The 12,542-nt window shown below is 31.9% G+C and overlaps 1 protein-coding gene across 1 annotated transcript in view; it reads right to left on the bottom strand.

Moving 5' to 3' along the window:
• The window catches only part of Cfh (complement factor H), an 85,386-nt gene that overhangs the window by 17,557 nt on the left and 55,287 nt on the right, over window positions 1-12,542 (bottom strand). The window contains exons 10-14 of the mRNA XM_071600201.1: window positions 9,576-9,758; window positions 8,114-8,290; window positions 2,777-2,953; window positions 1,834-2,016; window positions 1,550-1,729 (exon numbers count right to left, since the gene is read on the bottom strand). Coding sequence (XP_071456302.1) covers window positions 1,550-1,729; window positions 1,834-2,016; window positions 2,777-2,953; window positions 8,114-8,290; window positions 9,576-9,758 — 900 coding nt within the window. The remainder of the gene's footprint in view (window positions 1-1,549; window positions 1,730-1,833; window positions 2,017-2,776; window positions 2,954-8,113; window positions 8,291-9,575; window positions 9,759-12,542) is intronic.

Raw genomic sequence — 12,542 nt, forward strand, 5'->3', positions numbered from 1 at the left:
AGAGTTCTTTTTGAAAATGATAAAATGTCTGTATTGGTCTCTGTAAATATTTGTTATTAACAATTTGAAAAGCAGAGTCAAGTGAGGATAAACAGAGCAAAGAAAAATCAGTAACTACCAAAGCACAGTAAGTTTGTAAACCAATCTTTAAAAACAAAACAATGAAATGGGAAATTTAAAAGTACATGAGGTACTTGAGAATTAGTCTCATCCTTGGGGCTGGTCCACAGTGTTGAGAAAGGAAAAACAAGAGGTAGAAACTAAAGGAACATCTTTGGTCAAGGGAAACTGTTTGTGCCTTGGATTTGATCGGTTTCTGAAAGGATTTCTTTGGTTTTGGGAGTAAATAAATATATTGAGAAGCATGAAAAGCTAGGGTGGTGGAAAGTACAAAATGAATATTGAAAGGGTAGAATTATAGACCAAACTATGAGAGCTGGAAGGACTTATATGAAGCGGACTATAGGCAGTAAGCAGAAGATGACTCACAGGATGAAAAACTCTGAGATCAGAAGAAATAATAATTGTAGCACAACTTTGAGTTTAATTAAAATGAAAAGTTGAGAGTTTCTGCTGCCTAATATTAGTTTTCCTCCCATATGAAATCAGATAAAACCATTTGTGTATGAAAAAGGACAAGGATAAGGTGAGGTCCAAAAGGATTGAAGACACTTTATTCACAGAAATGTGTTTAGCAAAAAATGTTAATAATCAACATAATTTATTGTTTCATTTGACAAAAACTTAATAAATGCTTCTGTATGTCAATCCATCTTAATGTCATGAGAACAAAACAAAGGTAATTCCTGTTCTGGAGGAATTCTACTCTGTTCTGAGATTAATTATGTCTAGAAATCCAATGAATAAATAAGACTGGATACCCAGGACAGACTTAAAATGAAGGACCCAGGGAAATCTAGGAAAGAACTCAGTCTAAGAGAAAAGTGAAGAATCTTTCCTTTGGTCATCAAAGGCTTGATCACCAACAGGGAAAGTGTGAAATCAATCAGTGATATTTGATTCCTGGCCAAACACCAGATATGCAATGTTGCTAAGTTACTACTAACACCTGTGCTGCAGCTCATGAACTTCAGCTTGCTAACTTTGAAACTGAGAATTTATCCTTGTCAGAATCTCTGACAGAGAAAGATTCTTATAGGAAAAGCTAGTAACAAGTGGGTATTTTGTGGACTTTATTTGTTTTCCGGGGCTTGAAAGACAGAGTGCCATATAGAACAACAACAATATCTATGTAGAATACTCATATTTTTGGAAAGGAATATTCACATTTTAATCATGTGATTAAGTAAAATCTAGCTTTACACTTATAAGGTAAATAATATTAATAGGGATAGAAACATTAATAAATTCTATCACTACTTTTATTTATTTCTTCTGGAAATTCATATTAAATGCTGAGCAATAAAATTCATTATAGTTAAGACTAGACTTTTTTCAAGAATATCTCTAATTTTATGAATAGATTGCAAATATCTTTTCCATAAAACTTAAACTTCATTAAGTGTGAATTTGAGGAGAGCAGTCTTACCAACACACAGAGGAAGTTGGGTCCACATTCCACTAATACATGTAATTGATCTGTCTCCAATCATTGTAAAGGTTTCTGTACAATTGAACTCCACTGAATCCCCATGGTGATAAGGAGGGTCAGAAGGCTGGGCAAAGCCATGGTCAAGTTCAGGTATAGCTCCACATGTTCTCTCCTCCTCTATGTAAATTTCACAAATACATGTTGATAATGAAGACACAGTATGTATGTTTAAATAAATACAAAAATATTTCAGTTTAAATTTAGTATTTTTAATATATTACCAATACATTTCGGCAAGGTTGTCCACGTTCCATCAACACATTGAATTTTATTAGGTCCCTTCATCAAAAATCTAGGATTGCAATTATATTCTACTACTACATTGTGTCCATATTCTTCTTTCTTTGTTTCTTTAACTTCCCCATTGAATAGTGGAGGAGGTGGACCACATGACTGTACTTGATCTATAGTAGAAACAATGGTTAATGGTTAAATAGTCTATCTTGCACGTAAAAAAATCCAGAAAAATGGAGAGAATGCTTTTTTAATTGATCATTTTTTCATATGATTAATTGTAAAATTCTTAATTAAAAATAAATTTTTACATTATATTCATATTTCCAAGTTGGATTAATTCTACTATAGTAACATTGGAAATATTTTAAAGCTTTGAATATTTTCAATGATGTAGATATTTTGAAGATACATACAAACTGTTAGCAAATGTGGTTGTGTAAATTATATTAATTTTTAATTCTATAGTAACATTTTATCATAATTTTTTGAGAAAGTATCATCAATGAGACAAGCATTTGATCAACATCTTTAACTGATTTTCTAATGTACTCCATTGAATTAACTATAAACTGTTTAAGTATTGTTTAGATATACTCTATGAAACTTGAGAGAAGTCCTGTACTATATAATATGTCCAGTATTAATGGTAGCAGTGTAGGAAAAATGGAAAGTAACAAAGTAAATCTCTCTAGTCTCAGCCACCATATTTGTATGTATGAATACTCCCAATACATATTTCAAGAAATAATTGGTGATTAAATTCTTAAATAAACTAGTTGTGCTTTCTGCCACATAGCACATATCAACAACTTCATTAATTAGATTACAGATACGGTGGAAGCCAATAAAAAATTAATAGAAGAAAGAAAAAAGGTTGATATTCAATATTCTAATCATCATATTTACAACAGAAAGATAAATATTCACCTTTACATATTGGGATATCCGGGGACCATCCAAAATGGTAGCATTGTACTGAATCTGGTCCAACTCTTGTAAGTCCTGATCGGCAGGAAAATTTCAACAAATCTCCAACTTTATATTTATCTTTCTTGGGATCAGCCATTAAGAATTTTCCCATTTTGGGAATCCTGCATTCCCTTTCTAAAATAAAAAATAAAATAATCATTGACAAATTACATTTTACATTGTCATTTTAAAATGAGGTAGGTGTTCAGTGATGCATATACAGGACAGTATCAGACAAATCCTCTTCCTGGAAAAAATGTTACAGATTAGTTTTATTCACTGCCTAAATTTACTCATCTAGGACTCTGAGAAATATGGTGATATTGAATGGCAATATATCTGTCCTGAAATTTAACTTGCAAATTCAACTAGTTTTCACTGAATCTGGCTTATTATTGATATTTGTAAAATTTATGTCATATTTTTGTACCCTTAAAACACAGAATTATTCTCATATTAAATCAACCTGCTTTGTATAAATTTTAAATTGTACATTTTTTAAAAAACTGGCTTTTCTGTTTAATATAATTGAGAAAATAGATTATATTAAAAAGCATCTCTAATGTATTTGAAGTTAGAGTAACATTAAAAAATTATATAATTAATATATTACAAATAAAGAAAACAAACTAAGAAATAGTTCAAAGTCAAACTGATAGGTGTCTTGAATCCTTACATTAATATTCAATTATTTTATTATAATTTTTATTAATGATTATTATTTTAATTCAAATGTGGAATACTGTATAAAATTCTCTCACATTTTTTAATTTTTTAAAAGTAGGTAACACTAGCAAATAACATTGAAAAATCATTTTTCTTATTTGGAATACCTCTTCCTTACAAATTCATAAAATTAAAGGCTGCAATTATAAAATTAGAACCATGGTAGAAAGAAAATGCATACTATCGAAATTCAAGTACCAAAACATTTATAAATTTAAATGTACAATAAAAACTATTTTTAAGAATAATGCTTTAAAAACTAAAAGTTTTTTCTCTGGGGCTGGGGATGAAGCTCATGCTTAGCAGGTGTGAGGACCTGGAATCAATCCCCAGAACCCCAATTAATTTTGTAATTCTTTTGAGTATTGCAGATTACTTGAGAAAAAAACTACACTTGAACGAGAGTCACTGGGATTCCACTCCTTGAATTATATTACAATCGTCTACATTAAAGTCATTTTGTCTTTGGAGGGGGTTTCAAGATGGCAGACTAGAGAAACCACTCTTGTGGCTGCCCAAGGCATGAAACCAAGAAAGCAGACAGGTAGCTTCTTAGCAAGGTGGGTGTACAAAAAAAAAATAAATAAAACAAAAAAGGTGGGGGGAGGCTTTATTGGAATTTAATGCTGGACATTCAAGGCAGATCAGGGACTCAGAGGTTGTATAAAATAAAATAAGGAAGAAATCCCCAGCTCCACAGCCACTACCACAGCTGGAAGAACCAGCCACAGTGGTCCCTCCATGACCAAAGTGGAGTGATAAAGGAATTAAAGGAGCCCACATTTGGGGTATACTTGAGGCTTATCTAGATATAGAAAGTTTAGAGATCAAAGACACTGCCCAACTAAGCTGAATGGGGTGCTTCACAGTATGCTTGTGTGGGTAAGAAGCCACCATCTCTCCAGACTTTATGCAGAGGACAGAGGAAAGAACCATTTTGCAGCCATGGTGTGGTGGCCAGTAGCCAGGAGAGCTGATTCCTGAAAAACCCGAGTTTGTCCCAAAATACAGGCCTAGAAAACCCACACTCATGACATAAATTGTGTCTAAGTGACCAGGAGAAAATCAAATGTGGAGAGAGGTTTACACAGAGGAGAACTGGTTGTGGAAACCCAATTGGCTTTCCCCCTCTCCCTCTAAACATGCTGCTTTCAGAACCAACTAGAAGAAACATGCCTAGCTAGGAATTCAAAAGGGTGAGGTGGGAGAGAGTGGGTTTGGAGACTGAACCCAAGACCAGGAAGCATGGAATCAACAGGTGATGTAGTGGACTTAATATTGGCTTCTCACCCACATGAGTGGAACCCAGGGGAGATCCCTAGGGTGCAGTCTTCCAACATGGATTGACGATTGCTGATCCCTGGAGGTGCATGATTTAAAGTCTCCAGACCAACTGGCATTCAGTGAAGAACCTAGAGACCCACCTAAATCTAAAACCCGCCTTTAGGAGTTCCACCTATGGGATTACCTCTCTCTCCCCAGCAATCCCACCTAACACTGCTGAGAAGGGAAGCTAAGAATCTTTTGAACTCCAGCAAACACAATTGTTAATTTTTCTTTTTTTTTTTCAATAGTTAAAATAATACATCTTTATTACATACTAACAACATTATTATTTTTTCTTTTTTTATTATTAGTTGTTCAAAACATTACAAAGCTCTTGACATATCATATTTCATACATTTGATTCAAGCAGATTATGAGCTCCCATTTTTAATTCATCAAGATCTTTTTTTCCTTGTTAAATTGTGACCTTGAGTTATTCATGGACATTTATACATATTCATATTTGTTTTTTTTTTCCTCATTTATAACATTTTTGAAACCAGTTACTTTTCATGGATCAGTATTTTGAGGACTAGGATGTTTGATTACTATATTTCAGTTTTGTTTTGTATTCTTTTAATTTTAAAAATTTTTACCTTATATATGTATTTTTTCTCACTTATCTGTTTCTTTTTATTTTCTTTCTCTCTTTTCTTCTGCTAACAGCCAATCTCCATTGTCCTCCCTTCCACTCTTCCTTTAAATTTTTACTTCTATCTTCTCTCCTCCTCCCTCATAATCATCATATCCCACATCACTTTTGTTCTCTCCAGTCTACTATTTGAAATTGTAAACCCTTTTGAAACATACTGTTTTTACTGTGGGTGATAATTGATCATATAATTTCTGTTTATTGTGACATTTAGCATTGTAGATGTCATAATAGGAACTGTCTGGTTTAAAGCTATATATTGTTTGCATTGGTTATTGTGATTATTTGCTCCCATTTAAACAGTGAGGTACTGGAAACCTTCAGGGACACTACAAGTTCACAAGGCAGAAACTCTGCTGCCTCAGAGCCATATTGTCCCATGGGTAGATACATAAACAACATGAAAAATCAAGGGGAACAAATAACCCCAAACAAACCAAGGTATTTCAATAACAGAATCCATCAACACCACAGTAGAAGAAATGTCAGAGAAGGAATTTAGAAAATATATAGTTAAACTGATCTGCAAAGCAAAGACAATATAAGAAGTAAAATCAGAAAGAAAATACAGGAAGTAAAAGATCATTTCAAAAAAGAGAGATTCTGAAAAAAAATCAAGCAGAAATCCTCCAAATGAAGGAATCAATAAACCAAATTAAAAATTCAATGGAAAGCATCATGAGCATTTTAGACCACTTGGAAGACAGAGTTTCAGGCAATGAAGACAAAATATATAATCTTAAAAATAAAGTTGACTGTGGAGAAAGATGTTAAGATATCCTGAACATAACTTCCAAGAAATATGAGATAACTTGAAAATTTAAAATTTATTGGGATAGATAAAAGCTCAGAGATACAAACCAAAGGAATGCACAATCTCTTCAATGCAATATTAGAAAATTTCCCAAACTTAAAAGTTCTTTTGTGTGTGTATATTTATTTTATGCTGTTTTATATAAATTCTATATTTCATCATATTATAGAAAGCATTGCCCTTAACAAGAAAAAAATGATTTTGACTGTTGAGTACTATCAAACTGCTATATCTATACAGAGATAGTAACTAAATGTGTGATTTAAAGAGAAGTGTGAATGGACAAACCCTGGATGAGAAATACTTGTCTTTGTCTAATAGTTCAAATCATATATTTTAGTGCTGATGAACAGAAATGTTAGTATAGATATTTTTACTCTAAGGTGTTTACTACTTTAAGATTTCTGTAAGTCTGTTTTGCTTAAGCGGTTTAGGATAATAATGTAAACATCTCCCCATAGACAAGAACTCCCAGACGTTTGAAATAAAGTTGTATATCTGTCAATCTGTGTGCAGTTTTATGCTACATGGCTGAGGCAAAAATACTAAGCTGTCATTTATTCACTCAATATATGGAGACTTACATCTCCTGGAAATGTGATTATTAGTCTTCATAAAATTCGCAATAAAAAGCTACTTTGACTGAATTCGTTTCTATTGCTATATCTCTGTCACTCTTACTTTCTCTTCTCTTCTGCACATCTTCACATTTTCCATGTCTAGTGACAGTGGAAAAGCAATGAGAATCATATATTCATAACTCTCATTCAGTGCTCAAGATTGAATCCAGGGCTTTGGGCTGGGTAAGCACTCCAGCACTAAGCTAATGCACCAGGCTTTTTTGAAGATGGACACTTAGTATTGTAAAAGCTTCTGGCTGCACACAGCATGTGTCTGCTTATAATCACATATATAAAACATACTAAAACTATTTTTATTAATTGGTTTATTATGTGCCTTAATTCATTGGATTTTGGATTGGTTCTCTGATACTGCAATGAAAAATCCAGAAAGCAGAACTGAGTTTGTGGGTTTTTTTTTTTTATCACTTTCCCCTAACTTATAAAAGAAATTGCTTGATATCCCAAATGGATTAAGTTTTAGTGGATGCTCAATCCTGCCAATCAAGTCTCAAGGTGTGGTATCTTCTACTACCATTTAAATTTAAGCCTTTGAACATTACACGGTGTTCCTCATCCTCTTTCCCTCATGCACTATTCAATCTCAATGCCCTTGTCTCATACTTCAAAATACAATAGAATCATCAGTTTCTGATTCTTTTCAGCATTAGATTTACACACCCATGTTCTTTACTTCCTCCTGTTACAAAATTGGATGGCCTTATTGGCAACCCTTACCAGTATTTCCAACAGGAGCCCCATATTGCCAATCCACCACATGTTTATAGTCTTCTAATTGGACATATCAAAGAAACTACAATAATGTAATTAGATTTCCTTGGCTGCATTGCATGACAGAAATATGGCAAAAAAAGTTATATGGACTATTTAGCCTACTAACCAAAACAATCCTTTGTATATGGCCTACAAGAGGCATTAATTTAACTCACTGCTTTAAAAATAGATTATTATCTTTAATGTTGAAAATACTCCTTCCTCCCAGTTTGTTAAATCAGGAGGAACATCATGATTTCATGTTGTTCTTTAAAAATATAGGTAATTCACATAGGTAATTCAAATTTCTAAAAATTAAACACATGCCGATTTATTTTTTTATATTGAAAACAAAAAACAAAAATTTCTGAGACAGTACTTACCATAACATGTGGGTATATGTGACCATCCATTGTCCTGACATACTATGGATCCTTTGGCACGCTTGAATCTGTTTTCAAACCCAACATTACATTCATAGTCCAACTTGTCATTGAGTTTAAACCATGTGGCGTTACTTTTGGTTTTAGCATTCTCAAATGCTGGCATATCACAAGATTCTAATGCATAATAAAATTGAGGATTTTATTTCTATTGTAATTTAAATGACAATACTAGTAAATCTCACCCCAAGAACACAGAGTTTATAAGTAAATATGTGATTAGAATTAAGTACTGTACAAAAATAGCCTAAGACCAATGATAAGTCATTTTTCTGAAAGTTACAATAAATTAAAAATGTTCCTTCATAACCTTTTTCTGATTACTTAAACTCTCTGAAAAGTTTACTTTAAAAACTTTTTAAAATTCTATTTTATTTAAGCATTTACCTTATGCTAGTAATAAAATAGTAATAAATGCTAGTAATAAAATAAATATGTATTACTTGTTTTAGAAGACTGGAATGGCATTTTGAGAATTAAGATGTCAGACTTATTAGTAGTTGTGACATAATAGAAGAAATGTGGATTGATTAACAAAATATTAATGTATTTTAAATAAGATTTTCTATTTCTTAATAAGAAAGTTTCATAATGGATTATTTATCAGAATTTAGCATATGATGAGTTTTATAAGGCAGTAATTTGTATCATTTTTTAGCTAGATGCTGTAAGCATAGAAATTGTAAAATAAGGAATAGAAATTAAGAAGTAAGAATGAATATCTTAGTCATGTCATTTAAAGTATGTTAAGTATTGCTTGCAAAATATTACTGAATAACTTTGAGTTTAATAAGATAAACAGAAATAATCATTCCTAGAAAATCTTCATTAACCTTGGGTATTATAGCAGGAAAATCTTTCAACATAGCAAAAACTGGTATCATCTTGAAACACTCCCTCCTTTCAAATACCTAGATGTTTATGCAGATGTTTAAGGGGGGAGGTTTTTCAGAAGTAGACCTATCTTACAATGTCAAACATATAAGTTATAAAGGTTAAAATATTCTGAGGTTATATACCAAGGCTCCATATTTTCACTAAGAACATTACTTTTATGTCTGGGATCGAAGTCTTTGATATAAGAGGTTGACCACCTAAAACACAGTTATACCTAACGGTGACAAAGATCTCAGCTAAAATAAATGAGTCAGCACCAGAATACACCTGAAGCTCTCTGAGTCACTTCTAAATCATTGTATTCTTTAAAATGTCTGTCAGGGGAGGAAAGATGTACTTATGTTCTACCATACTAGCAATTCTGAGAAAAAAAAATGATGACATATACTTTTTATCAAATGTTTTTGTTTGCCTATTAAAATGAAACATAGTCACATCAAGAAAGAATAAAGTTTAACGTTTGTATATCATCAGGATAATGATACTAATATAATAAATCACTTACTAACACAGGAGGGTTGAGCTGACCATCCATCTTGGAGGCAGGTAATTGATCCCGATGTGTTACCATCTTCAGTTACATAGCCTGGTTTGCACTTATATTGTGTTACTTTATTTAGATTATATATAAAGTCAGATTCAGAAATAAAACCATTCTTAATTTCTATATCATTTTTTGAACATGTTTCTAGAAGGGAACAGGATAAGGAAAAGACAAGCACATGTAATATAATTATATAAAGACTCTAATAATATGACAGTGCAAAAAATAATGAGCCATTTGTGTCTAAATATCTGGAATAATTATTAATCATCCAGGTTATTGTGCTACAGAAATTAAGCAATGATTTTCCAAAGATATTAAATAAAGGTCCTTTATGAAATGTTTTCCTTTGGTAAGAAGGTTAGAATTAAACATTTATAATCCTTTCTGAGAAATTATAAGAAGTTTCTATAAAATTAATTACAATAATGTAATTCTAATTACAATAATGTAATTAGATTTCCTTGGATGCATTACATGATAGAAATATGGCAAAAAAAAAAAGTTACGTGGATTATTTAGCCTACTAACCAAAACAATCCTTTGTATTCGGCCTACAAGAGGCATTAATTTAACTCTCTGCTTTAAAAATAGATTATTATCTTTAATGTTGAAAATACTCTTTCCTCCCAGTTTGTTAAATCAAAAGGAACATCATGATTTCATGTTGTTCTTTAAAAATATCTCTAGTAATTCAAATTTTTAAAAATTAAACATATGAAGATTTATTTTTTATATTGAAAACAAAAAACAAACAAATTTAGCTAAAGGATTTAGGGGATGAATGAATCCAGGATCCGACAGCATGCCATAACTCCATAGGCAATGTGTTTATTTTCCCTTAGGACTTGCTTTAAATCTGAAAATACCCAAGCCTCATCTAGCCAATTGGGGTTCCTGAAATCAGGTAATGATCTTAAAGAATCTGTCAGCATAGTTACTACTGGCTCCAAGAATTTAAAATGTCATCATAATTGTGTGCTTAAAACATAATGGATGCATAGAGTTCAAAGAAGATGACAAAGAGCAACATATTTCTTGATGTTCTCAGGCTAAAATAATGATTCCTCAAATTACATATAACTTAACTTGAAACTAAAAGTTAACATCTGTCAGTTATTAGGTTTCTTCCCATAATAAAGCTTCATGTGTATATAGATTAAAAAGGAAACAAAAATTAAAAAAAACATTAAATACGTTTGACTGAATGATAATAAAAACATTAAATAAAACATAAACTGACACTTAAGTAGTGCTGAAAGGGAAATTTAGCATTAAATAGCTATAATTCCATTATTAAAGAATAAAAAATCAATAATTTGTTCACTTTAAGAAATTAGAAAGAAGCAAACAAAAGCCAACATGATTATCAATTCTGGGGAAATAAAATAGCAGAAATCAATTGGAAAACAAATGAGACAAAGTAAACAAGCAAGAGTGATTTTGTACAGAAATAAAACTGATGAAGACCAAGCAAGAATAATAAATGGAAACAGAGTTCCAGCCACAAATAATGAAGAAACTGAACTAATAGTCAAAATCGTTTTTGTTGCGGACTGGAATACAAGCAGCACCACCTGAGGTCAATCTCAGAGATAAAACAGGAGGAGTTCTCCTGTAAACAGCAGACAGGAAGAATCCAAGCAAAAGATAGCAGTTTTGATAAAAAAAGGAAACAATAATCAGTGTTTTAAAGGAGATTGAGGTCACAAGAATTTTTAGGATAGAAAACCAAAGAGGAAGAAATCATAGAGTGAAAGAACTACAAATCTGCACAGCAATCCCCTAAATCCTTTAGCTGAATGCTGACATGTTGTAGGACAAAATTCCATGACACTGGGCAACAAAGAATAACTACCAGAGGGAAGAAAACCACTGGAGAATAAGGTCAAAGATTCCAGAGCACTCACACATTGGGAGAAATTCAATTTTTTTTTTTTTAAGAGTAGAAAGAGCCTTGGACTAGATCATTTAGTAAAGTCGCCTTATTAGTATTCTGAATAAACTAGTCCCGGAGTAAAAGCTCCCTGAACCAGTGTTAATAACACTAAAACAGATAAAAATGTTCAAACAAACTTAGTTTTTCAAAGCAAAATTCAAAACAGGTGATCCAGGATGGGGATGTAGCATTTGCCTAACATTTGGGAAGGCCCTGGGTTCAATCCCCAGTACTGCAAAGAATAAAAACAAAAACCAGGTAACTGTCCACGTCTCCAACCCCAAACACCAAGAAGTAATGACAAAGAAAAGCCTGTTTCTTCAGTCAGAAGATAGAAGAAAAGTGAAAGAAAAAACAATTTTGTCAATATCTACCTCCCATCCCACATACACACAAAACTATTTGGGTAATGTTCACTCTTCTCCATCCAAACATCAATGTACAAACCATATCAAAATTCTGGAGTACCACTGAAGCATTATGGAATGAATTGATGACACTAAATATCTGTACAGAAAGGATTAGGGTTCCACATCAATTACTTTAGCCTGGGGTGGGTGGGGGGCTGGAGTTGTGGCTCAGTGGTAACGTGCTTGCCTCACAAGCGTGATGATTGGGTTCGATTCTCAGCACCACATACAAATAAATAAAATAAAGGTCTATCAATAACTAAAAAATATTTTTTAAAAAATTACTTTAGCCTCTATCTTAATACATTAGCAAAAGAAGAAAAAAATGAATATTAAGTGTGCAGACAAAAGGAAAAAACAAAGATCTGAACTAAAATAATAAAGCAGAAAAAAGAAATATTACATATAATATAGAATATATACACATTACATATTATGTTATATGCACACACTATATATTCATACATGATATATTTAATATATAACATATACACATAATATATATTTATTATATGTAATTTACATGATATATAGAATATACACATACATATACACATACACATACATAAAAATTAGAAG

Source organism: Marmota flaviventris, chromosome 12 (genome assembly GCF_047511675.1).
Source record: "Marmota flaviventris isolate mMarFla1 chromosome 12, mMarFla1.hap1, whole genome shotgun sequence".
NCBI lineage: Eukaryota > Metazoa > Chordata > Mammalia > Rodentia > Sciuridae > Marmota > Marmota flaviventris.